General features: G+C 40.9%; 1 protein-coding gene across 1 annotated transcript in view; it reads right to left on the bottom strand.

The window, feature by feature from the left end:
- Nucleotides 1–18,008: 18,008 nt before the first annotated feature.
- Nucleotides 18,009–22,929, bottom strand: part of gnai1 (guanine nucleotide binding protein (G protein), alpha inhibiting activity polypeptide 1) — a 22,104-nt gene continuing 17,183 nt past the window's right edge. Inside the window, exons 6-9 of the mRNA XM_079262986.1 lie at nucleotides 21,319–21,448; nucleotides 21,064–21,217; nucleotides 19,458–19,677; nucleotides 18,009–19,190 (exon numbers count right to left, since the gene is read on the bottom strand). Of these exons, the coding sequence (XP_079119112.1) occupies nucleotides 19,490–19,677; nucleotides 21,064–21,217; nucleotides 21,319–21,448 (472 nt within the window). The 3' untranslated portion in view covers nucleotides 18,009–19,190; nucleotides 19,458–19,489. The remainder of the gene's footprint in view (nucleotides 19,191–19,457; nucleotides 19,678–21,063; nucleotides 21,218–21,318; nucleotides 21,449–22,929) is intronic.

Below are 22,929 nucleotides of genomic sequence, written 5' to 3'. Positions count from 1 at the left end.
GGCAGCTATTCTCACCACTATACCACCATCGCCTGGAAAAGTGCCCAAAGGCCGCTCGGCTCCCAGTTCAACTCCTGTGGATACATCAAGATCGGACGGGTCGAATTTACTAATTGTAGAAGTACTCATTGACAAGTACTCATAATCCAAAGAGGTCAAATAAACATTGCGGTGCAAGTCCATTTAAAACTTTAAAAAAACAAGTAAAAGACCTTTAAACCCAGTGTGGCAACATAGAGATTTTTTATCATAATACAGAGCTCCTAACAACACAGTTTTTATTTATTCAGTTTATTTAAAAAGAGACAATACACATTTAAATTTAAATTAGCAAAAGGGCCTGCACTGTGGAATAGTGGTTAGCACTGTGGCCTCTCAGGTGAGGTGAGGTTTGGACAGTGTCCTTCTTATGTGGAGTTTGCATGTTCTCCCCCTGTATGCCTGGGTTCTCTCTGGGTACTCTGGCTTCCTCCCACCGTCCAAGACAATAATTGGTTACTCTAAATTGCCTTTAGGAGTGAGCGTGAGTTGTTGTTTGTCTCTCTGTGGCTGTCCTGGCAAGCTTTCCATGGTGTACCCTTCCTTTCGTTCAAAGACTGCTGGGATAGGCTCCAGCTTCCCCGTGACCCGCCATCGGACTAAGTGGATAATTAGGATAATGAATGAATGATAGCAAATGAGCTTATTTTCATTCATTGCCCTATTATCAATAAGTAATAACCCTTATTTATTTTTAGCAGCTGCTTTAAAACATTCCCCCAAACCCCCAAAATAAATAAATTAATACTAATAACAACACATTAAATGAAAAACTGTAAATGAGTAAGTATAATGATATCAATAACAATATTAATTTAGAAAAAAGCAGTGGAAAGCTGATTATGTGGGCTTGTTTTGCAGCAAGCTGGGCACTTTGCAGACTAAAATCTTTTGTCTATGACAAAATTCTGGAGCAAAATCTTCAACACAATGACTGAAACAGGAAAAAAAGGTGTGGCGATGGTCCCAAGTCCAGATCTCATGTTGTGGATAAAATGTCAGAAGTCTGACTGCAACAAGGTTTTACAGAAGAGGACAAAATTCCTCTAAATTGATGTAAAAAAAGATAATGTCACAATGAAATTCATCAGACTATAGAACGTTTCTAAAGGCCACTAAATCAGGGAATGGAGGCAGTTTCACTGCACACCATGACATCTTCTGAAGTTCACGTTTTGAAAAACCTGTGAAAACCACATAATTTTTCAGATTACACATGTAAAAAGATTTGATTTAAAGGAAAGGTGTATATTCCTCATCCTGTCAAGGTTATATTTTCACCACACTAACCGACATGAAAGGTGACACAATGAGGCCGTTTACCAGACTCAGTGGAAGCTGTCTGGCAACGGGCAGCTTCAGTATGTCTACTTTTCTCTGCTAAGGCCGCAGAAAAATGAATTTCTGAATTTTGCTATGGTAAAATGAGCTGATGCGGGGTGGGTGGGCACAAACACACACATGCAAAAGTCCTTGGTTGATCAGCTATTTCCGCAGTAACAAGTGGTCTTCATCATCATTATCACATGAAGCAAGTTTATAGTTCAGTCCTTTATGGTCATCACCAGGTCTCCACTGCACAATACTGGATCGATTTTGACTAAGTCAAACATAGTGTTGTTGTCTCAAAATATAATTTTACTTATTTCCTCAGAAAGACATAAGTAACCTGGACTGACTAGAGCACAAAATACTTTGAATATATGACCGACTGAATTTTAAATGAATGATACTGAAACCAATTAAAGAAGGGTTTCAGCAAACATTTCCATCTGTGGTTCAAAATCGAACGTAAACCAATTAAGGACTTAGCTCATATACTGATGTGTCGTATGCTTATGTTTAGTCATGATGTCAGACTGAAGGTTGTCAGGAATAGTTTTAAAATCAACCAAACTGGAGGACAGTGAAGTCATGGTCATGGTGGAGATGATGTGAGCTTTGTGACATGGTGCATCATCCTGCTGGAAGTTTCCATCAGAAGATGCTGCACTGTGGTCAGAAAGGGATGGACATGGTCAGCAGCAGGACTCAGGCTGTGCTGGTTAAACCATGTCATGTTGGTACTAAAGGGACCAAAGTGGGACAAGAAAATCTCCGACCATTCCATCGGCAGCAGCCTGAAATGTTGACCCTCACAGCAGGATGGATCCATGTTGTCATGATGTTTCCAGCAGATTCTGATCCTACCATGTGAATGTGGAGCTGAACTGGAGACTCATCTAACCAGCAACTTTAACATGTCTACATGATTAATTATGCTGAGCTGCTGCCATGTGATTGGCTGATTAGATATTTGTGTTAACAATGGATAAAACCTGAACCTGATAAAGTGAATGATAAAAATATTAAACAGCAAGAATAAATGAAAGCAAGTGACATAAACTGTAAGTGAAATTTTATCAAGAATAATATATGTGGGTAAAACAATCTAATAAAAACAGAAACCACATAAAAAATGGTCATTAAAATAAATGGGAAATTATATCCTATAATAAGAAATAAATCTACAAAATGGCCCAAGACCATTAGGACTTCTCTAAACATCTAAAAGAACCTTAAAAATCAAACCACCTTACCCGGATTTCTTTCCACTTTGATAGATCGTCAACACCAAGTGTCACAACTATCTATTTATCAGCTGATATTTTCAAGTTTTAGAAATGAGAAAATTTTCAGCCATTTACAGAATACCTTAAAAACACTGAAACCTCTGGTGACTGAAGAGTTAATATCTAGTTGCAGGTGTGTGATGCTGCGCTGTAAAGCAAAAACAGCTGCCATGCCATGAATATTTAGAAAAATGACCCTGAATCTCATCTTCATCCATGGAAACATAATGTGAGTTTTATGAGGCCGTTTGTTGCACGTGGTGCACATGTTATCGAGGCACAGATAAGATTATCAGTGGGTTGTGTGTTGGGGCTGACTCATGTTGGAAACATCACTCAGAGCTATGCCAACGTCAAGATGTTGTGACATCAGCTGCCTGTTCCCACCGCTGGAAACATAGGAAGTGACAACAAACTGTAATCCAATCAGAAACAAACACCTCCATGATAAGGCCGTTGTCATGATACCACAGCGCAGGAAGTGGGCAGTTACTGGAAGCCACAGTGTTTGTTTCTCCTCTCCACACAGATGCAGTACTGCTGTTTTATCTCTAGGGGGAGCTAGAAGTAAAGAAGCCAAGAGGCTTGGTGCTTCCTGAGACAAATGATTCAGTTAAAACCTAACAACTTTCTCTGCCTTTCCTCATTAATGTTAACACATTCCTGCCAGAATTAATGGTTTAACTTGTTTACAATGTAATAAAAACAGTAAATGAAGATCTTCGACTAAAGTTAATGATGCTGTAGCCGGTTAATGTGAAGTGACATGGCTGCTGATCAAGTCCACTACTCACCCCTGCCCCCCCTCGTAGATCACATACTGCTTGGGCAAAGTGATAAATAATTGAGGGGAGCTTTATTGCAGAAAGCATGTGGGAAGAAATATGATTTCATGAAAAACAAATGGAGAGTGGCTGATTGTTGCAGCTCAGATTGATTATGCGCTTCTTGTCTGAGTTTTTCCTCTGTAATTGGACGTTGGATTCTGCTGGAAGTGCCTCTTAATGACCATTTACTGGATTAAATATACATGAGTGCTGATCTGAACTCAGCAAGGCCCACTCACTGTTCCATTAACAACTACATCTCGCAATGTTTTGCTTCATCAGCTGATGTATGAAAGCATTCAGCTGAAAGCACTACATTAGCATATTTTCTATATGTAGAAACATTTGTGCATTTGAGAGGATGAAACTGTAAAAGCTCATCTCTCGCTGTGAAGAGGGCCCACAGCAAAAAGGTGCTCTTACACATGAACGATGTGCAGATGAATACAAGTGTTTGTCCTAATATCAACAAGCAGGAGAAAAAAAACACAGTAATTGGTTGTCATGATCTTCTGAATAAGAAGTGATTCATTCACAGTGAGAGGAGCAGAAGGCTGCTGCCCACACACAGTCTGAGTTTGGTGGGGGTCCAGTTGGGAGGACTGAATCGCAAGAGCATCATAGCATATCCTTTCAAAGATTTCCCTTTTTTTGGTCTTTATAAGCTCCTCCTTTTCTTTCCAGCAATGTGCTTCAATGGAAATCAGTGTCCTTAATAAATAGACAAGGAGACTGATTCACAAGTTGAGACAGAATGGTCTAGTTTTTATGAACATGATTTTGCTGCAAAACAATAACTGAAACCACCGATACACTTGGATAATTTAAATTTAGCTGACTTTTGGAAGCTAAAGTGATAGATGTAGTTGTTTCTGGAAAGTTTATGGCACGAGTTTTCTCATCCACAGCTCTAAGAAAGAAAACGTCTAATGTGACTGGTGAAGAAAGTTGAGTGTTCCTCAGCAGTGGGCACACAGGAATGTTAAGAGGGTGGAAATACATTGCTTAATCCCAAACATCCTCATCGAAAAGCTGCGGGAAACGAGTCGGAGTGACCTGCTTTGAAACTCAGCTTGCTCTTTACTCATTATTAGCGAGCCAGTGTGTGGAAGCAGGATTTTGAAATATATAAATGAATCCATGGGCCTTAATGCTGGTTTACAACAAACCTGCTCATGGTTTATTGATATATTTTTGGTTGGTAGTTCATCTAAATATAACCAAATTCAAACATATTGTCTTCTTAGGAAAAAATATTTCAGTGTGGCTTTATAAGTTATAAAAGAAAAACTAATAATCAATATGTCTATTTCATCACGCTTAAGGTTTTAAGCAACTACAACTAGCTTGAAACTGGTGTGTGGTTGCAGTTTGATTTAAAAAAACAAAAGTATGAACTTAGGTCAAAAAAGCACCAATACAACTCAGTTCTTCCTGCTAAAATGGTGCTAAACCAGCATTTTAACTAAATGCTAGTGTTTGCATAGCTCATTTAGCTTAGCTTTTTGACTCTGAGGTCAGAAGTTGGAATTTGAAATGACATTATAAATGAGTTGAGAGCTTTTGCCCCAAGTAAACTTGGAAAACCAACATGGCCACCAGGATCCTCTGTTTTGCTTGAGACTTAAAACTAACTTAAAACTAACATGTTAGCAACAGGGCCCTGCTATGGACTGGCGAGCTGCCCAGGGTGTACCCTGCCTTTCGCCCAAAGACTGCTGGGATAGGCTTCAGATTCCCATCGACCTTTCATTGGACTAAGCAGTTCGGAGAATGAATGAATGATAGCAAATGAGCTTAGCAAATGAATGTTAGTAACAGTTTCTAATGTTCACAGAGACAATATCCAATGCTTTTACAGTTTTAGACATGCATGCATTTTGTAAAATAAATCTCTGTCTGGCATTAAAATGATCTCAGACCTTGGTATAAATCGTTCTTACATCACTCCATTGCAGGGGTCACCATGGGAATGCATTAATCAGATGAGCTGGTTTTGAAAATGCTTATTCAGCGTAAAAAGTACATCGAGGTCAACATAAAATATTTTCAATGCTTCAGCATATTTAACGAGTTGCAGCAGAGGTATAAAGAGAAAGACCATATCCCGTTAAACATGATTAAGTTTCATGTTTAATAAAACTATCATGTTATAACGTGATAAGCTGGGGTGTAGTCCAGGGTATGCGCAGGGTATATGGAGTATACCCACTTCTTTTTCAGTCAGCATTGAGTATACCCACTTCTAAACCCCCCCAGATCAGATAAGGTTACCAGTATGCTACACTGGTGCAGTTAGCCATCAGCTGCAGCAACTTTAGCCTGAACATAGACATAATAAACTTATATGTTTATATGTCTATTAGCCTTTCTCACACTAGTCCATGTTCCAGTATTGGTTTAGTCATTTCATAACTCTTCAGCTCTGAAACTCAAGAGCAGAAATTATGTGAAAATGTGCAAATATACTGATGGATTTTTGCGGTAAAAAAGGGTGAAAAAATTGAGAGTATACCTACTTCTTGAGGGACCACTACACTACTGGTGATAAGGGCCCATTTTTTGGGATTTGCGTGACAGCTCTATGCTTCTGTAAAACATCAAATGATTCTTAATCTTCGTCTCTCGTCTTCTTCTGCTACGGTTTATTGTCAGATGACAAACCTTGATCCGATTGCCTTTGGTGAGGAAGGGGTGAATGTAGAGTAGTTTGTTTCTTCCTTCCCTGTGGTGGGGGTGGTTTGAGAGTGGAGCCTGCTCCAGAACTGTCCCCACAATGGAGCTCTGCAACCAGACTCTCTTAGGTAACCTTCATTTGCCTTCTTCATCAAACTGGCCGATACATACCTTCACAGTAAAGATGCAATAGTTTACAGTATTTATGAAATCACAAACCCCTTCACCATGTATCCCAGCGCTCTCCAACTCCGGTCCTTGTGAGCTACCATCTTGCAGGATTTAGTGTTTCCCTGCTACAACACACTTTATTCAAATGAAAAGATTCACCAAGAACTTGTTGTCATCTTCAGCACCTGCCTGTTACTGAGCCATTGATTTGGGTCAGGTGTGTTGCAGCAAGAGAAACACTAAAACCTGCAGGGTGGCAGCGCCTGAGGACCAGAGTTGGAGACCCCTGATGTGACCACTCCATGAAGTCCACTCCATGTAAATAATTTCTTTATATTTCTTTAAACTGAGCTCTATTTGGAGACTCTCTGAGCATCCCCTCCAAGCTATTCCACAATTTAACCCTGCAAATTGAAATACAAAAAGTTATTCTTGTTGTACGGACCTTTAGTGTTTTATAACTGAATTTACCCCTTAAATTATATCCCCCTTCCCTCCCGATGAATAACTTTTGAATATGTTCTGGTAGGAGATTATTTTGTGGATTAAATAGGGTTTGTGCTGTCAGAAATTCCACATTATCAACAAATTTCATGAGTCATGTCTGTAATGTGTTTGTGTGATCTTGATATCCTGTACCATTAATGATCATTATTGCCATATTTTGCTAAATAACAAATGGACATATTGCAGTTACGTAGTTATTACCCCAGACTTCTGCACAGTAAATTAGATATAGAAGAACTAATGACAATATGCAGAGTGAATTATGATCTGGTACCTGTTTTGCTTTATTTAATGCTGCAATACATCTTAATCTTAGTTTGTACATATTTAATTTGTGGTTTCCAACTATTTTTTTTCATCCAACATCACCTCTAAGAATTTTATTTTAGTTGCTCTTTCAGTAGTATCTTCATCCAACTTTATATGCAGTTGTACTTTAGATCTGCGATTCCCAAAGTGTATTTTTGTTTCACTCAAATTTAAAGAGGTTTTTTTTGTCTCCAGCCATGTTTTTCATTTCTTCAGTTCAGTATTAGTCACTTGAGTTAGAATTTATATTAAAAAAATATATTAGTGTCATAAATAAAACCATTTTGAAGACGTTTGAATCCTTGCAGATGTCATTTATATATGATTACCTTCTGCAACCTGTCAGCAGAAACTTCTGAAAGAAAGTCGAGTGACTTTCTATGTCATCAACCTCCTCAATTGCACGAGACTTCTTAGGACCCATTCTTCATCCGTTACGCTAGTAGTCCTTAACGCAGTCCATGTGACTCTTAACTCTTTCTCCGCCATTGACGAGATATTCCGTCATTCACGTTACAACGCTTCCCCGCCGATGACGAGATCTTCTGAATAAAGATAGAAAAATAGTTTCTTCATTATTTGAAAGGTCAGATTCTCTTCTTTCTTTTGATAAATGCAGTGTTAACATACTTCAAAAACAACATTTTCAGTCGGCCTTCAAAGACTGCTGGATATTATCAAAATGCCTGGCGCTAGCGAGCAACTAATTCACAGTTGTCTGGCGGGGAAAGAGTTAATAAGCAAGAATAATTCTTACTCAATGTTTCTTTGACATGCTAACCTTTGAATAAGTGGCTGTGCTAATCTATAAGAACAGAGGAATTTATTTTCTCTCTTTGTTCCTTTTTTATTTATTCCCAAACTGCTGAAACAGGTGAACAAAAACGCCATCGTCTGAAAATAAAAAAAAACATTGTTTTTCTCCTAAAGAAGAATAAAACTGACATAATTCCTCATTTATTTATTATACATAGTTAATTACAATCTCAAATGAGGGAAATGTTTGATAAACTGATTCCTATTTCATTTTAGCAGCTTCAGAAAACTGTACTGTCATAAGATTACCAATATTTTGCTCCCCTACTGGCACTTTTCACTCTTTGAGCAGAACCATGGAGTGAAAGAAAGGCATCAATCATTTCATGCATCTCAGCCCTCAACCATTTTCTTTTAGTTCTAAAAATGTACTAATAAAAGGTCATGATGACCTGTTGTGTTGTTCGTTTCCAAACTCTGGCAGCACAAATACAGACCATGATTTTCATACAAACTCACATCAATGCTCCAGAACTGAGACGCTGTGGGAAAGACAGTCAGAGGAAGCGGCAGGATCAGAGAAACCAAGAGGAGGCAGAACAAATTAAAGCAGTGGAGGGAATTAAAACTAATCACATGGATACTGGAAAGAAATGATTGAGGACACAAGAAGAGTAAGAAAGGAATTAAATGAGAGGGAATAGGGTTATCCATGCCAGCCGTGAGCCAGTTTGAGCCCATTAAACTCACCGTGCTTTCTGTTCCACTTATCACATTGATAAAGCTCTACGTGCCCATTTCTGAAGTTTCTCCCAGAAGCTATGGGTGACTGACGTCACTCTGAAATTGGCACTTGACAGCGACACAATGTTCCCATCGAAACACCTCAACACTGTTGTGCAGCAGAGTCACCTAAGACCCCCCCCACCCCCGCCGTTGGACACGTTGAAACATCAGGAGCTATTTATAACATCATCCCCTTGTATGACGGAATATCTCTGTTTTTCCTTCCCTCTTACTTTCTCGCTCACCGTTGCCATGGAGCTAAAATCAATGACATCACGGGAAGGAGCGAGTGCATGCTTGCATGGATGCTTGTGTGGAGATAAAAGGCAGAATCTGCAGACTGAATGAACATATCAGGTGACGAAAAGAAGCAGAGACAGTAGGCGTCCAATTTCACACACACCCACCCACACACACACACACACACACACACACACACACACACACACACACACAGAGCATTATGCATTAATACACATGCAAAAGAGCTCATGCATCCCTACACCAGCCCACTAACCAACCCACACACACTACCAATCTGTCACACACAGCAACAAAGATGCATAGAAAGAGATAATTGGGTTAATTACTTCGCATGTTTAACATTCCTTAAGATGCTGCTCTGCTATGTCATGACTTCATCCTGAATTTTTATCAGTAATCTCACAGAAACTGAGTCTTTATATTAAAATGTTCAGCTTTGGTGACAGAATCACATAAATTTCTTACCTGCTTTTTAAAAAGGATTATATTCTCTTGACTCACTAAAACATACAAACGTCCAATAAGTCCTTTTATGACATCAATACACTGTTTATCCATGTAAAGACAGTCACTAAGGGGGTGAATCCAACAGTAAACTTGGGTTGTGGAGGCCAGCAAAGGAAACATTATGAATGAATGTCAAATGTATGAATGAATGAAGAAGAAAGACGTTCAACACTACAGTGTCTCTGTAGACAATTTTTATTGATTTCTTTATGGTCTCTTGCTCATGGGGATGTTATAGCACTATGAACTGCATTTCCGTGACATTGTTTTGCAAAATAAAACTGTTATTTCTAAGTTTCAACAAACAACAATTGTGATTTGCAGGTGCATTAGCCTCAGTTCTCATAAAGTCTTGTTTTGGCGATTAGATTTTTACCAGAATTGCGGCTTATGCAAGGTAGCAACGTAGCGTTTTGTGGTTTTCAACTTGCTGCGGAAAATTTGCTTCGGCTTTTCAAAGCTTTTCTCCCTCATTTTATTTTCTAAAACTCACTTTACTTCTAAAACTCATTTTATTTTCTAAAACTTGCCGATTGTTCCATACCGCACCATCTTTACCGGGAATGAACTGGTCACAACACCTACGTCACGTCTAGGAACACTTAAATACTAAAAAGTGTTTCCATTACACTTTTGCAAGCGTAAAAACTTTTGATATTTGAGACTGTTTTTTTTCTAAATGTTTTCCATTGGCGTTTTTTTTTATTGTGATTTTTAGTTTTTGTGTAATTCTAGGTGTGATGGAAACACACCTACAGTCATGTTAGAAACACTCCTTTATTCATTAACTTAACAACAAAATGAAAAGTGTGGTTGATCATTGCTCTCCTTTAATACCAGTTGGTCAATGAGGTAAAACTTGTAAAATTCACCCCTCTGTGGGATGAACAACGCAGCTAAACCTGTTGATGCCCCTAAAATGTGCCAAAACCCCGTTATCCTCCTGTTGGTTTTCACTCTGGAGTTCTTGAACTGAATGACTGAAGTCTCCCACAATAAGACGGAAAAATAATAATGGAAACATAATAAATAATGACTGTTTTTTTAAACACGTGATCTATTTTACACCACCAGGGGCATCGCCATCATGCTGCAGATCTGTAGACAGGCATAACAAGTTGGTTCCGCCTCCTCATACTGCTCACATGTCGCTGTGGGTTGGCATCCTCTTCCTCATCCAGGAGCTGTTGAAGATCAACCAGTGTGGTTGTGTTGGTCAAGCTGGGGTGGACAGAATACCCACAAGTGTTGAGTTGGTTTATGGTCTGGACTCACAGCAGACCACAAACCAACCCTCTAAACCAGGGTTACTCAATCCGGTCCCAAGAGAGCTGTAATTCCAGTTTTTCCATGTTTCACTGCTCCAACATACCTGACTCAAACTAATGTGTCACTGTGCAGAGCTTAAGCTGATGGAGCCATTTTATTCGAATTCTATTTCGAGGATTATCCTCCTGATAACCCAGTGATCTGATGCAGGTATGTGGGGGCAGGGAAACTTCTAAAACCTGCAGGACAGCAGCTCATAAAAACGGGAGTTGGAGATTCCTCCTATAAAACATCCAGAGCCCTAACGGCACATAGAGGTTGGAGTTTGAAGCAGAATCTTTTTAACAGATACCTTTTCATCCAGTTTCTGTTGGCAATCTCATCGTTCTTGGATTTCTGGAAATCACAGACACAAGTAAAAAGAGTAGCACAGTAGTGGTCACATTTTAAAAAGATCATGCCAACTCTAAAGATCATGCCATGATCCATGTCCAACTCTAGCCCCTAAAAATGTGATGTTACAACTTGAAGCAAAGCAAAGATGAGGCTGTGCCTCGTTTTAGCATCTACACACTTCACAGTGCTGGTTTGCTGGCTACAAAGAAGACGCCTGAAGGAACGTTTGCCTATGTCTCACAAAGGAACTTCTGGGTTAAAAGCTCAGCATTCATTTTTTCTATCCAGGCGCCCCGCCTTCCTTTCTGTGCCGACTTTGTGGCTTTTTAAAGGAGACTTGACAATGACCATGTGGAAATGCTCAGACTTTATGAAAGAAAGGCTGTTTCAGCCTGCCTTGTCTGTTTATGTGCAGTTATTTGTATTGACACATTATCAGCATACCAAATGGACCAAATCACAAAAACAAGAGGTACTGATATATGCTTGAACCAGCTGACTGTAAACAAGCAGCCTCTCAGTCTGCTGGTTAAGAGGCCACTTCAGAGTGCACAGGCAAAGTAGCAGAAAATAGAAATTGCCTGGAAGATAGAAAGGTTGTGTGATAAAACAGTGAACCATAAATAATCTACATACAATGAACAAGACGTCTAGTGCACTGAAGAGTTCAGTGTGTGGAAGAATGTGCAGTGTGGACTGAGAGTGGGTCTGGTGTGGCGTTACAGCGGGTCCTGTCCGACATGGCTGCAGAGCCGATAAGCCTCTCTTATCTCTGTTGCCAACTGCTGCCCCATGAGAAAATGACGGAGCGAAGAGCAGACAGCTAACACAGCAATGCTCAAATAATGCCTCTATTGTTCAATCTATTTACATCCTTCTCTCCCTCCCTCACAGATACACACTTCAAATATCCTCCACCCGCTGTTTATTGCTGAGAAAAACCTAAGCATCGCTCATTCTGCTTTGACGCCACAGCAAAACCATCTTCTTCCTTCATCTTCTTTAAAAAAGGTACTATAAATACAACGCACCCTCCATTTCACAAGCAAGCACTTCAACTCATATGACTGGTAGCACCCATGGCAGCCACATCACACACACACACACACACACAAAAAAACTCCACACTATTTCTTCTTGTTCATCTCTTCCAGGCTTGTTTTACCTTGATGTCAGCTTGCAACAAAGGCTCCAACATGTGGACGCCATGCTGCTGCTGCTGGGAAGGAGGTTGCTTTGAAATGCAAAGCACCAATGTTTGTGATGCGTAAATGAAGAACATGTAAATGATCTGTGGTACCCAGATTGCTTAAACTGCACATTAGAAAAGAAAATCCTCGTTATATTTTTAAAAAAATCCCCAAACTTCTTCTGAGGGAATATATTGTTGCTTTTCAGTAAGAAAGGGCGCAAATTACGCCTGCGAGTACTGAATGGTTCCATTGCTGCAGACTTATTCCCATTAGCATATGCTAGCAAACCTTAGGTAAATATTGTTCCATCAGCTCAATGATTTTACAACCATGATTCTACCTGCACATATGGTGTTGGTGCACACAAAGGAAATTAAGTGTACTATATTACAATATCTCTTAAGGATTATACAAGCCTCATATCCCTCATAACCCTAATAAGAGTTAGGAATATATGTAGATATATATATTTACTTTCAGTATCGTTGCTGATTAACACATCCAAAAGGAACCTTTAAAAGAAAGACAAAAACTTACACAAGTAACTTTTTTTTTCCTGAGGCAAGTGATGGTGTCAGGATTGAGTATTAAAGGAGCACTCACCAAATGTTTAGTGTTTTCTAGGAAAGATGAAAATTTTGTGTCAGATTGTACCAGAAATAATCAGCAAGTTGCTTTAAAAGAAATGTATCAAGCCATTATAAGTAATAATTGTTTTTTTAAACATCAACAGTGCTTCATGTTGTGAAAACAGTCAGGGAATTTGGGAAGATCTCAGTACTTAAAAAGCCAAAGATTTAAAACATTGTTAGATGTGTGAGATATTTAAGGGCACATTCACATCCGCTTTTTTGATTAGAATCCAAGTCTATTTGTTCGGAAAGTCCACTTCCTTTAGGAAAATGTGAATGCGCCAAACAAATTCTGATTTGGATCACAGAAGCGGACTTTAGTCCGCCTACAAACACAGGTCTCGGCTCGTAATTTGACCAAAGTGCAACGTGAACACGATCTCGGTCCACATGGATACAACCCCCTATAACTGAGCCGAGTCCCCAAATCGGACCGAGTCTAGCAGACTATCCTGATGTCAATGCTTAATTGATTAATTGACAGTATTGTCTAATGGTTCTAATTATTCTAATAGAGTGTCCAGTCGGACCAAGTCAGGACTATCCTGATATGATTGCACCCTAAGCCCTTAAAGGTCACCATGTTGCCATCAATACAGCCACAGCAAGTAAGAGGCTCCTACGTAAACTATTCAACAGTGCACATATACATGTGACACATATATATGCTTTTTCCACAAAGATAAAGCCATATATGAGCTGTGAACAGAACCGCTGCAGCGGCAGCGTTTCTGAATATGGGCTCATCTGAGCTGAATGACTGGACATGTACCAGCTGCTTCTGCACTTGCTAGTTTAGCTAAATCACACAGACAACAACATCAAGATTACTAATTTCTCTATATGTCAGTTAACATGCTAAAAACAATTTGGCAGCACTTCTATACATTTTCTTTAGATCGGGGTGGAATCAACTCTGGCCCTTGAGGGCCACGGTCCTGCAAGTGTTTGACTTGTAAACTGAATGAGCAAACATGCATATCTTGTCATCAATTTCTGCACAAGTCTGCTAATGCACACAGATGTGAGACAGGTGTGTTGCAGCAGGGAAACTCTCAACACTTGCACGACTGCAGCCCTTGAGGACCAGAGTTGCCCACTCCTGCTTTAAATATATGGAAACAAAATCCCAACCCCAAACATAATGCAAATATTGAGTTAGTAATATATAACAGTCTGACTGCGAAACATTCGTACAAACTGGCATAAATTTGCATCTAAATAATATTTAAAAAAACAAAACAAAAAACAAACAAATATTTCTATTCCCCCTAAAAGTATAATAATAAAAAAAAAAACTAAAAAAAAACAAATAGATAAATAATAATAATAATAATTGTATATATATCAGAAAAATAAGAACAAAACAAAACAAACAAACAAACAAACAAAAAAAAAAAAACCCCAACTGTAGGGTTTTAACTGTATTATGTAATTTATCTTAGATATTGCATTTGTAGGAGTGCTGTCATGGGATTTCCACATCTTAGGTCAGGGATCTTTCTACTGTGTTTCTGATGAGTCTTTTTGCTGCAATGAGACAAGCTGCAGTGTTGTGATTTACTCCAACAAAAAACACAGCAGAAAGCAAAAAAGTGACGGGCTTACCAGTGAAGACCGCATATTGGGCTTGGATCAAAACTTGCTCATTCTGCGACAAACAGATCACTTTCACTGTGGAGGTTTTGAGCTGAAACAGCTCAGAAAACACAGGTGAAGTAAATGTCTAACTAAAAAGAGCTCAGCCCAATTACATAGACTCCACTAATTTCTGTGGTTAAAACTTGTTGCACCTTTGATGGACTGAAGAAGTTTAGTTAAGGAACAGTTTGCACATGATTGTTTTTCCTCTCACAGAGAAAAGTCTGCATGCATCCACAGCCGCTAACCATGAGCTGTCTGCTACCATCCCAGTTGCTAACCCCGAGCTGTCTGCTAGCACCCACAGCTGCTAACCATGAGCTGTCTGCTAGCATCCACAGCTGCTAACCATGAGCTGTCTGCGTGCATCCCAGCTGCTAACCATGAGCTGTCTGCTAGCATCCACAGCTGCTAACCATGAGCTGTCTGCTAGCATCCCAGCTGCTAACCATGAGCTGTCTGCGTGCATCCCAGCTGCTAACCATGAGCTGTCTGCTAGCATCCACAGCTGCTAACCATGAGCTGTCTGCGTGCATCCCAGCTGCTAACCATGAGCTGTCTGCTAGCACCTCAGCGGCTAACCATGAGCTGTCTGCTAGCATCCACAGCTGCTAACCATGAGCTGTCTGCGTGCATCCCAGCTGCTAACCATGAGCTGTCTGCTAGCACCCCAGCTGCTAACCATGAGCTGTCTGCTAGCATCCCAGCTGCTAACCATGAGCTGTCTGCTAGCATCCACAGCTGCTAACCATGAGCTGTCTGCTAGCATCCACAGCTGCTAACCATGAGCTGTCTGCTAGCATCCACAGCTGCTAACCATGAACTGTCTGCTAGCATCCCAGCTGCTAACCAAGAGCTGTCTGCAAGCATCCCAGTTGCTAACCCCGAGCTGTCTCCTAGCATCCAAGGTGCTAACCAAGAGCTGTCTGCTAGCATCCCAGCTGCTAACCATGAGCTGTCTGGTAGCATCCCAGATGCTAACCATGAACTATCTGCTAGAATCTCAACTGCTAACCATTAGCTATCTGCTAGCATCCGTGCTGCTAATTAGCTGTCTGCTAGCATCCACAGCTGCTAACCATTAGCTATCTGCTAGCATCCAAGCTGCTAATTAGCTGTCTGCTAGCATCCACAGCTGCTAACCATGAGCTGTCTGCTAGCATCCCAGCTGCTAATTAGCTGTTTGCTAGCATTCGTAGCTATTAACCATGAGCTCAGTCGCTACTGCTTCAGCCTTTGTCAGCTCCAACACTTAATTTTATGCGCTAAAAGTTGTTTAAGAGGATCTGGTTAACAAATAAGGCAAAAATATAATGCTGTTACTTAAACACAGATTTTTCTGTCAGATGTGATCCTTGCATGAAAATGACATCACACATATTTCAATTCATCATGGGTTTTTATTTTTACTGTTGGATTCTTGATATCCACGAGATCTAAACCTGGCAGGCCCACAAGCCATGAACTGAAAATTAGCTGCTAGTTGATGAGCCCCGGGGTGATCAGACCTCACTTTTCCGGGTAAAGTACAAGGTTTGTGATGGAGTTCTCCCAGAAATGTTACTGTTGTGATCATTTGACTCTGCAACATCTCCATAAATTTTAAAAAAAAATATTAACAGGAAAATGAAGTCAACCAGTGCTGTATCTCACATCTAACAGGAGCTATGTAGGCACTGTCTGCTAGTCTTTAACATACATTAAATTTATATAGATACACTCACTTTCTTATTCATGCCACATCATTAGACATGATAAAGATGACTTCAAGTTCACACTAAGCATCAAAATGAGGAAGAAAGAAGATTTAAGTGACTGAATGCAACATGGCTTTTGGGGTATTTACTGGGATTTTCACACACAACCATCTCTACTGTTTACAGACAAGGTCTGAAGATGCAGTGTTGACGTTAGAGGTCAGAGGAGACTGGACAGACTGGTTGGAGATAATAGAAAGGCAACAGGAAGTCAAATAAGCACTGGTTCCAACTAAGACATGCAGAACATCATCTCTGAACGCACAACACATCCAGCCTGGAAGCAGATGTTCTCCAGCAGCAGAAGACCACAGCGGGTTCCCTCCTGTCAGTAAGAACAGGAAACTGAGGCTACAATTCACACAGACTCACCAGAACTGGACAATAGAAGATGGAGAAACGTTGCTGGTCTGATGAGTCTCCAGTTCAGCTCCACATTCACATGGTAGGATCAGAATCTGCTGGAAACATCATGACAACATGGATCCATCCTGCCGTCAGGATCAACGCTTCAGGCTGCTGCTGGTGGAATGACAAGGTTTAACCAGCACAGCCTGCCTGAGTCTTGCTGCTGACCATGTCCATCCCTTTCTGAGCACAGCGTAGCATCTTCTGATGGAAACTCTCTGAGGAATGTTTCTGACACCTTGTTGAATCGATGACACCAAAAGTTAAGGCAGTTTTGGAGGAAAAGGAAGGTCCAACTTGGTACTAGCAAGGTGGACCTGATAAAGTGTGAGTGGTTAATTTCCTTTGTTCTAACAGCCAAAACGTCTCAGAAAATGAAAATAAGTAGCCGTTTTTTGTTTTTAAATTTTCTTTATCACATCGGTACCAGTAGTTTCCTTTTGGTAGGTGGTGGAGACCAAACCAGTAGGAAAGAAAAGGATTGTGGGAACAGCAGCCTGTAAGGTAAGTACTTTCTTTAATGTTATCCTTTCCCCAAAGAGTCTGACAACTCTGGATTATGTCACAGTACACAGATTATGTAACACAAAATGCTAATTTCTTACCCAAAGTAGCCTTTTTAGACAGGGTAGGAGTCACTGATGCTGCCGGCAGCCCATGGCACTGCATATTTACAATGCAAAGATAAACTAGGGACAGCCTGCTTTACATCAGACATCAGCAAATAGGAAAATAAATTAATGGTGGTTTCCATTTCGACACGCAAGCCGAATGTTAGGCCCCCATCAGTTCTCATCTCAGTAGGCTTTCAGATAAGCAGTAATATGCAAATATGCGTGTAAAACTGACATCACAGTTTGTGACTTTTTCTGCTGGAGAAAATAAAACAGCGTCTTGGTTTATAAATTTGTGTAACAGCAGCTTGTTTGCCTGGCAAAGCTCTCCATCTACGAATGCAAACTGCCACAAAGACAGGAATGCAGCCAAATGCTGATATAGGATTGCCATTTTGTAAAAACAACCAACAAAAGAAAAGCATTTCATGCATTTAAGAGGCTTCTGACTTAGGGAAGCATGTGACGGCAGCATGATGATCAGAGGAAAGTCCAGAAATTTGAAAAAAATAAGCAGAAATTAAATGAACTGATCTGGTTATGTGCTTCGGGAGCTAATTAAAGTACAAGCAGAGGAATTCTATTTTCATGCCCTTTGCCAGAAACAGATGTGCACAATGATTCAGAAACTCGGGATGGTTTGTAAATGAGTTTTATTAGCAAAATAAGGGAGATAAGTCTACAAAGGTTCTCCTTCCTTGGAGAAGATACACAGATTGACAGTTGTGGCAGTTTCTTTACATTAACAGATGCATCTCAACTCCTCTGACGTAAAGACCAGATTTACAGCCTCTTGGTCCATCATATGAACTAAAGGAAAGGTTTCATCCATCTTCAGCCAGTTCCTTCACTCTAATCCAAAACATGTCTGAATCTTAAATCTTCCTCAACTTTACAACAATCCGTTCTGTATTCTGACTATTTCTCTCCTTAATACCAAAAACTCCATAAGCTCTCCTCTAAATACATAAAAATTTACAGTAAAATGTGCCCTAATCTGGTCTCTGAGTGTTTCAGAAGCTCAGTACCTCGACTAACCGCTCTCAGAATGACTGCAGAGGATTTACGTCTCATACACAGTTTAAAAACCAGAGCCCCAGATTTATGGGGTAAATGTAACAATATACATCTCAATATTGTACTTTGCGATGAGCCGGTGAGGGCCTCCATCATCGTGGTAGGTGGAGAAGGGATTGGGGTAAGGGGAACGGTGGAGGCTACATGCTGGTCACCATGGAGACCCATGTACCTTTTACCAAGAGGAAAGTCTTCCTTCTCCTGAAAAGCTTTGTGGTGTGCACGTAGAAGATAGCAGACACTAACGTATGAAAACAGTTCATCTTTTTATGTCTAGAACACTTCAGCAGGCAACAGAACAAGCATCGGGACTACGACCGCAGTAAAAAGGCATGCGAAGGCACAGGTACCAACTAACTGGACTCAGAGTTGGACCCCTTTTCTTCCCTTTTGCTCGTCGGAAAAGAAGAAAAGGAGCTTTTTTCCATCAACAGCAAAGTTTCCTTTTTCCAGAAATGGCGGCATAAAGAATAGTAATAAAAAAACATTGTGGACTCCCCCTTTTTGCTCAAGAAAAAAGAAAAGGGGGAAGAAAAACAAAAACAACCAAATAAAAAAAGTGAAATTCTGCATAGACAGTGATACGAACATCCTACACAAACGTAGCAATGCTAGTTCAAAATGTTCAGAGACAAAAACATAAATAAAGCTGTTAAAAGTGGCATATAGTACAGCACTGGTCCATTGCTGATCCTCCCGACTCTTCTCATCCTTCCCGCCGCAGATTCACAATGAGCTGGCTCCACCGCCTGAGGATGAGAGGAGACAAATAAAGGACCATGAAGAAAGAAAAAAAAAAAGGAGGATTTGCAGACCTCGACCTCGCCACTATCGCTCAACGTGGATCTAAATGGAGCAGAAAATAACTGATCCTGGAGCTTCAGAGACAAACACGGTGGATTTGGATGCATTCTTGTGGTCAGCTGCTGCTTTGCTCACATAAAGGATTTAGAAACTAATTTCTCCTCATGCTGAAAGCACCGTTGAGCACCACGCCGCGAGGAGGAGCGTCTCACCAGGAAAACAGGTTGCCTCGTCGCCGTCGTCCTCAGAGACCGCAGTCTTTCAGGTTGTTCTTGATGATGATGTCGGTGACGGCGTCGAAGACAAACTGCACATTCTTGGTATCAGTGGCGCAGGTGAAGTGGGTGTAAATCTCCTTCGTGTCCTTCCTCTTGTTCAGGTCCTCGAACTGACACTGGATGTAGGCAGCTGCTTCCTCGTACGTGTTGCTGCCTGGAAAGATGAGACAGGAGGGCGGTAGTGAGTCAGGAAGGCTGTTTATGAGCGTTCAGGTGGTGAGTAGCACAGCTATGTGCTGCTGGTGCACTTCAACAGGTCGATTTTTTGCACGTTACAAGAAATCAGTTTTATGCAAAAATAGCTTTTTTGCATAGAGCTGTAAAAGTAGAAGTTCACACAGATACAAGGTAAGATAAAATAACTTAAAAAGATTCAGAGTGGCGACCTGTGCAGGGTGTACCTGCCTCTCACCCAGTAATTGCTGGGAAAGACTCCTGCTTCCTGCAACCCGGAATTGGACTAAGCGGTTAGAGAACATGAGGAAATCTCTGTATGCATAGAAGTCAGAAGTGCATGCTGGTGATCTTCAGGTCCTCATGCAGCACTGGATTAAAGCAGACATGATTCTCTACTGGAAACCAGTGCATGGACTCAGGAAGCTTCCAGAAACCAGTGTGAACCCAGTTCAGGCTGAAATCCACACCTGCAGGTTAAAGCTCCATCATATGTGAAGAGGATCCAGAAACACGCCGTCTTCTCTGGACCAAAGCTCATTTAAAATGTTCTGAGTGGAAACCTGGATGAAGATGTGGAATAGTTTGTGGACAGCATGGACGGCGTGTCCTGCAGACTAAAGAGGAGAGGGAGCATCCAGCTTGTTATCAGCCTGCATCTCTGATGGGATGGGGTTGCATTAGTGCCGATGGCGTGGGCAGCTTCCACATCTGGGAAGCTCCATCAATGCTGAAACATCTGCTCCCATCCAGACAACGTCTCTTTCAGGGAAGACCTTGCAGGTTCCACCATGCTGGACCACATCCTGCATCATCACAGCAGCATGGTGGAACAGGAGAACTGGTCTGCTGCAGTCCACACCTTTCACCAGTACAAAACATTTCTACTGACCAGCAGCTGCACTCCTCACTTCCCAGATGTTTACAGAGGAGATGCTCACGATGCTAAACATCACCCTGGAACTACTTTTTGATGATTAAATATCATCTCATATGTTGTTTTTGCTCTACTGGGAATAAAAGACGAGTTGAAGAGATTTATAAATCGTTATATTTTGCTTTTATTTACATTCTACACAATATTCTGAACTATTCTGGGGTTTTATATGCTCACTGCTAAATCCTGTTAATTTGCTAATGTAGATTATATTTATTACACTCAGAAGCCCGAATGGAAAAATGAATTTGTGGTTTCGTAGGGATTCATGTTCTGGATTATTTCTATCCCAGAAGTGATTTCACGGTGCTGCTCGTCGTAAATAGTCCAGAACATCAGCCCCATACATCCCATGACGGGATAAACCGGAGCACACAGACTGCAGAGCTCCACGCGCCACAAGGACACGAGGAAGGACGCACAACTTACCAGCATATTCTGGGTAACAGATAGTGAGAGGACTCTTCTTGATTTTCTCGTCAAAAAGGTCCTTCTTGTTGAGGAAGAGGATGATGGAGGTGTCTGTGAACCACTTGTTGTTGCAGATGCTGTCAAACAGCTTCATACTCTCATGCATTCGGTTCTGAGGGGAGAAAGAAAAGAGGCATCGTTGCTCGGTGATCCATGAACACAAAAAGCTCCTCCATTTCTCCCAACATGTCCATAAGCAAGCCGCCCACTCACCATCTCTTCATCTTCAGCCAGAACCAGGTCATAATCACTCAGAGCCACGCAGAAGATGATGGCGGTCACGCCCTCGAAGCAGTGGATCCACTTCTTCCTCTCAGACCGCTGACCACCGACATCAAACATCCTGGCAGGAAGTCACCAGTCAGCTCAACTTTATTTACAAAGCACTTCAACACAACGCCAGCAACAACAAAGAGCTCGACGTAGGAGTAAAACATTTAGATAACGTCCAGAGTGAGATCTGAATAGAAGCAGGAAAAGGATAAAAGATAAAACATTAAAAGTAGGACGATACGCTTTTCTGGTTTTTAACGATGTTTTGGTGCCGATTTGATTCAAACTGCGATTCCTGCGTACTGCAGATTTTTAGTTTGCTTTCTAAACCGCAGACCAGTGGAAAAGCTGCCTGATGACTACGTCGCGAGCCAGATTACCCAAATAAAAACATCCACTGTGTCAGTTTTTCAGATTAATTCAGCAGCGATATATCTGAAGCAGCTGTTTAGACTTGTTTCAGAAGCTTAAACTTCATATAAAAGTGCTTGTTTGAGTGTGTGTTGTCTTGCTGCTGCGCTACATTTGGCTGTTAGCTCTGCATTTACCTCAGGATGGCGTCTTGTCGGTGGCCAGTAACGTACTACAGTACATGACGTAATACAGAGTTTATAAACAGCTTTCTGCATGTCCTGCTCTGCTTTTATAAACAGCTTTCTGCATGTCCTGCTCTGCTTTTCCCTTCAAAGCAAAAAATCCTAAATGTGTCCAAACTTTTGACCTAAAACGTGAAGGTAGAGGATTTATCTGCACATTTCTGCAGGCTGTCGCCGTTCTCCGTCTTCTGTTTACGTGTTTACCAAAACGGATATAACGTCACGTTACTAGTCAGAGAGAAACATTTTGCTTCTGCTGGAGAAAAGCTGCAACTTCTTCTCCATCTGGCGTCTAAACATAGAAACATTTCAAATAAAAAGAAAAAAAAAAAAAAAGATTTTTGACCAAAAAAAAACCCAATTCAAAAATGGTTTTCCCCCACCTCTATTTAAAAGTAAACATTAAAAACAATGTGAAAGCAAAATTAAAAAACAGTCTCATGCTGGATCAAAGGCCAGATCAACACCTTCAGGCAGGTTTTAAAACTGGACTGATGTGGATTCTGTAACCTGGACTGGCAAAGAGTTCCAGTTTTGGAGCAGCGACCCCCCTGGACCTCAGTACCGCCTACATCTGATCAGCTGATCAGAGGTCTGGTTGAAGCAGCTCAGAGAGGTACAGAGGGGCCAGACCATGTCAGGACTTAAAAACAAATAAAAGAACCTTAAAATGACAGATGTGTGGGAAGTGATGGTAAAATAGGCGTAATGTGGTCTCTCTTCCGTGTTTACAGGTAGGACAAACATTCTGACAATGTTTCTCCAGCTTTCAGATGAGTTCATCTCATTATGTTCCTTTGCAGCAGTCGTCAGAAGAAGCAGCTGCATATTTCTGCAAAAACATCTGATTTGTGACTTTTCCAGAAACAAACTAAAAGTCAGAAGAGCGCGGCGGATACAGCGGCGGTTTCTTTAAGACGGCTTGTTGCCGTATTGATGGCTTGATGAGCAGCTC

The sequence above is a fragment of the Telmatherina bonti genome, assembly GCF_933228915.1.
Source record: "Telmatherina bonti genome assembly, chromosome: 23".
Classification (NCBI taxonomy): Eukaryota; Metazoa; Chordata; class Actinopteri; order Atheriniformes; family Telmatherinidae; genus Telmatherina; species Telmatherina bonti.
This window is presented reverse-complemented; position numbering and strand designations above follow the sequence as displayed.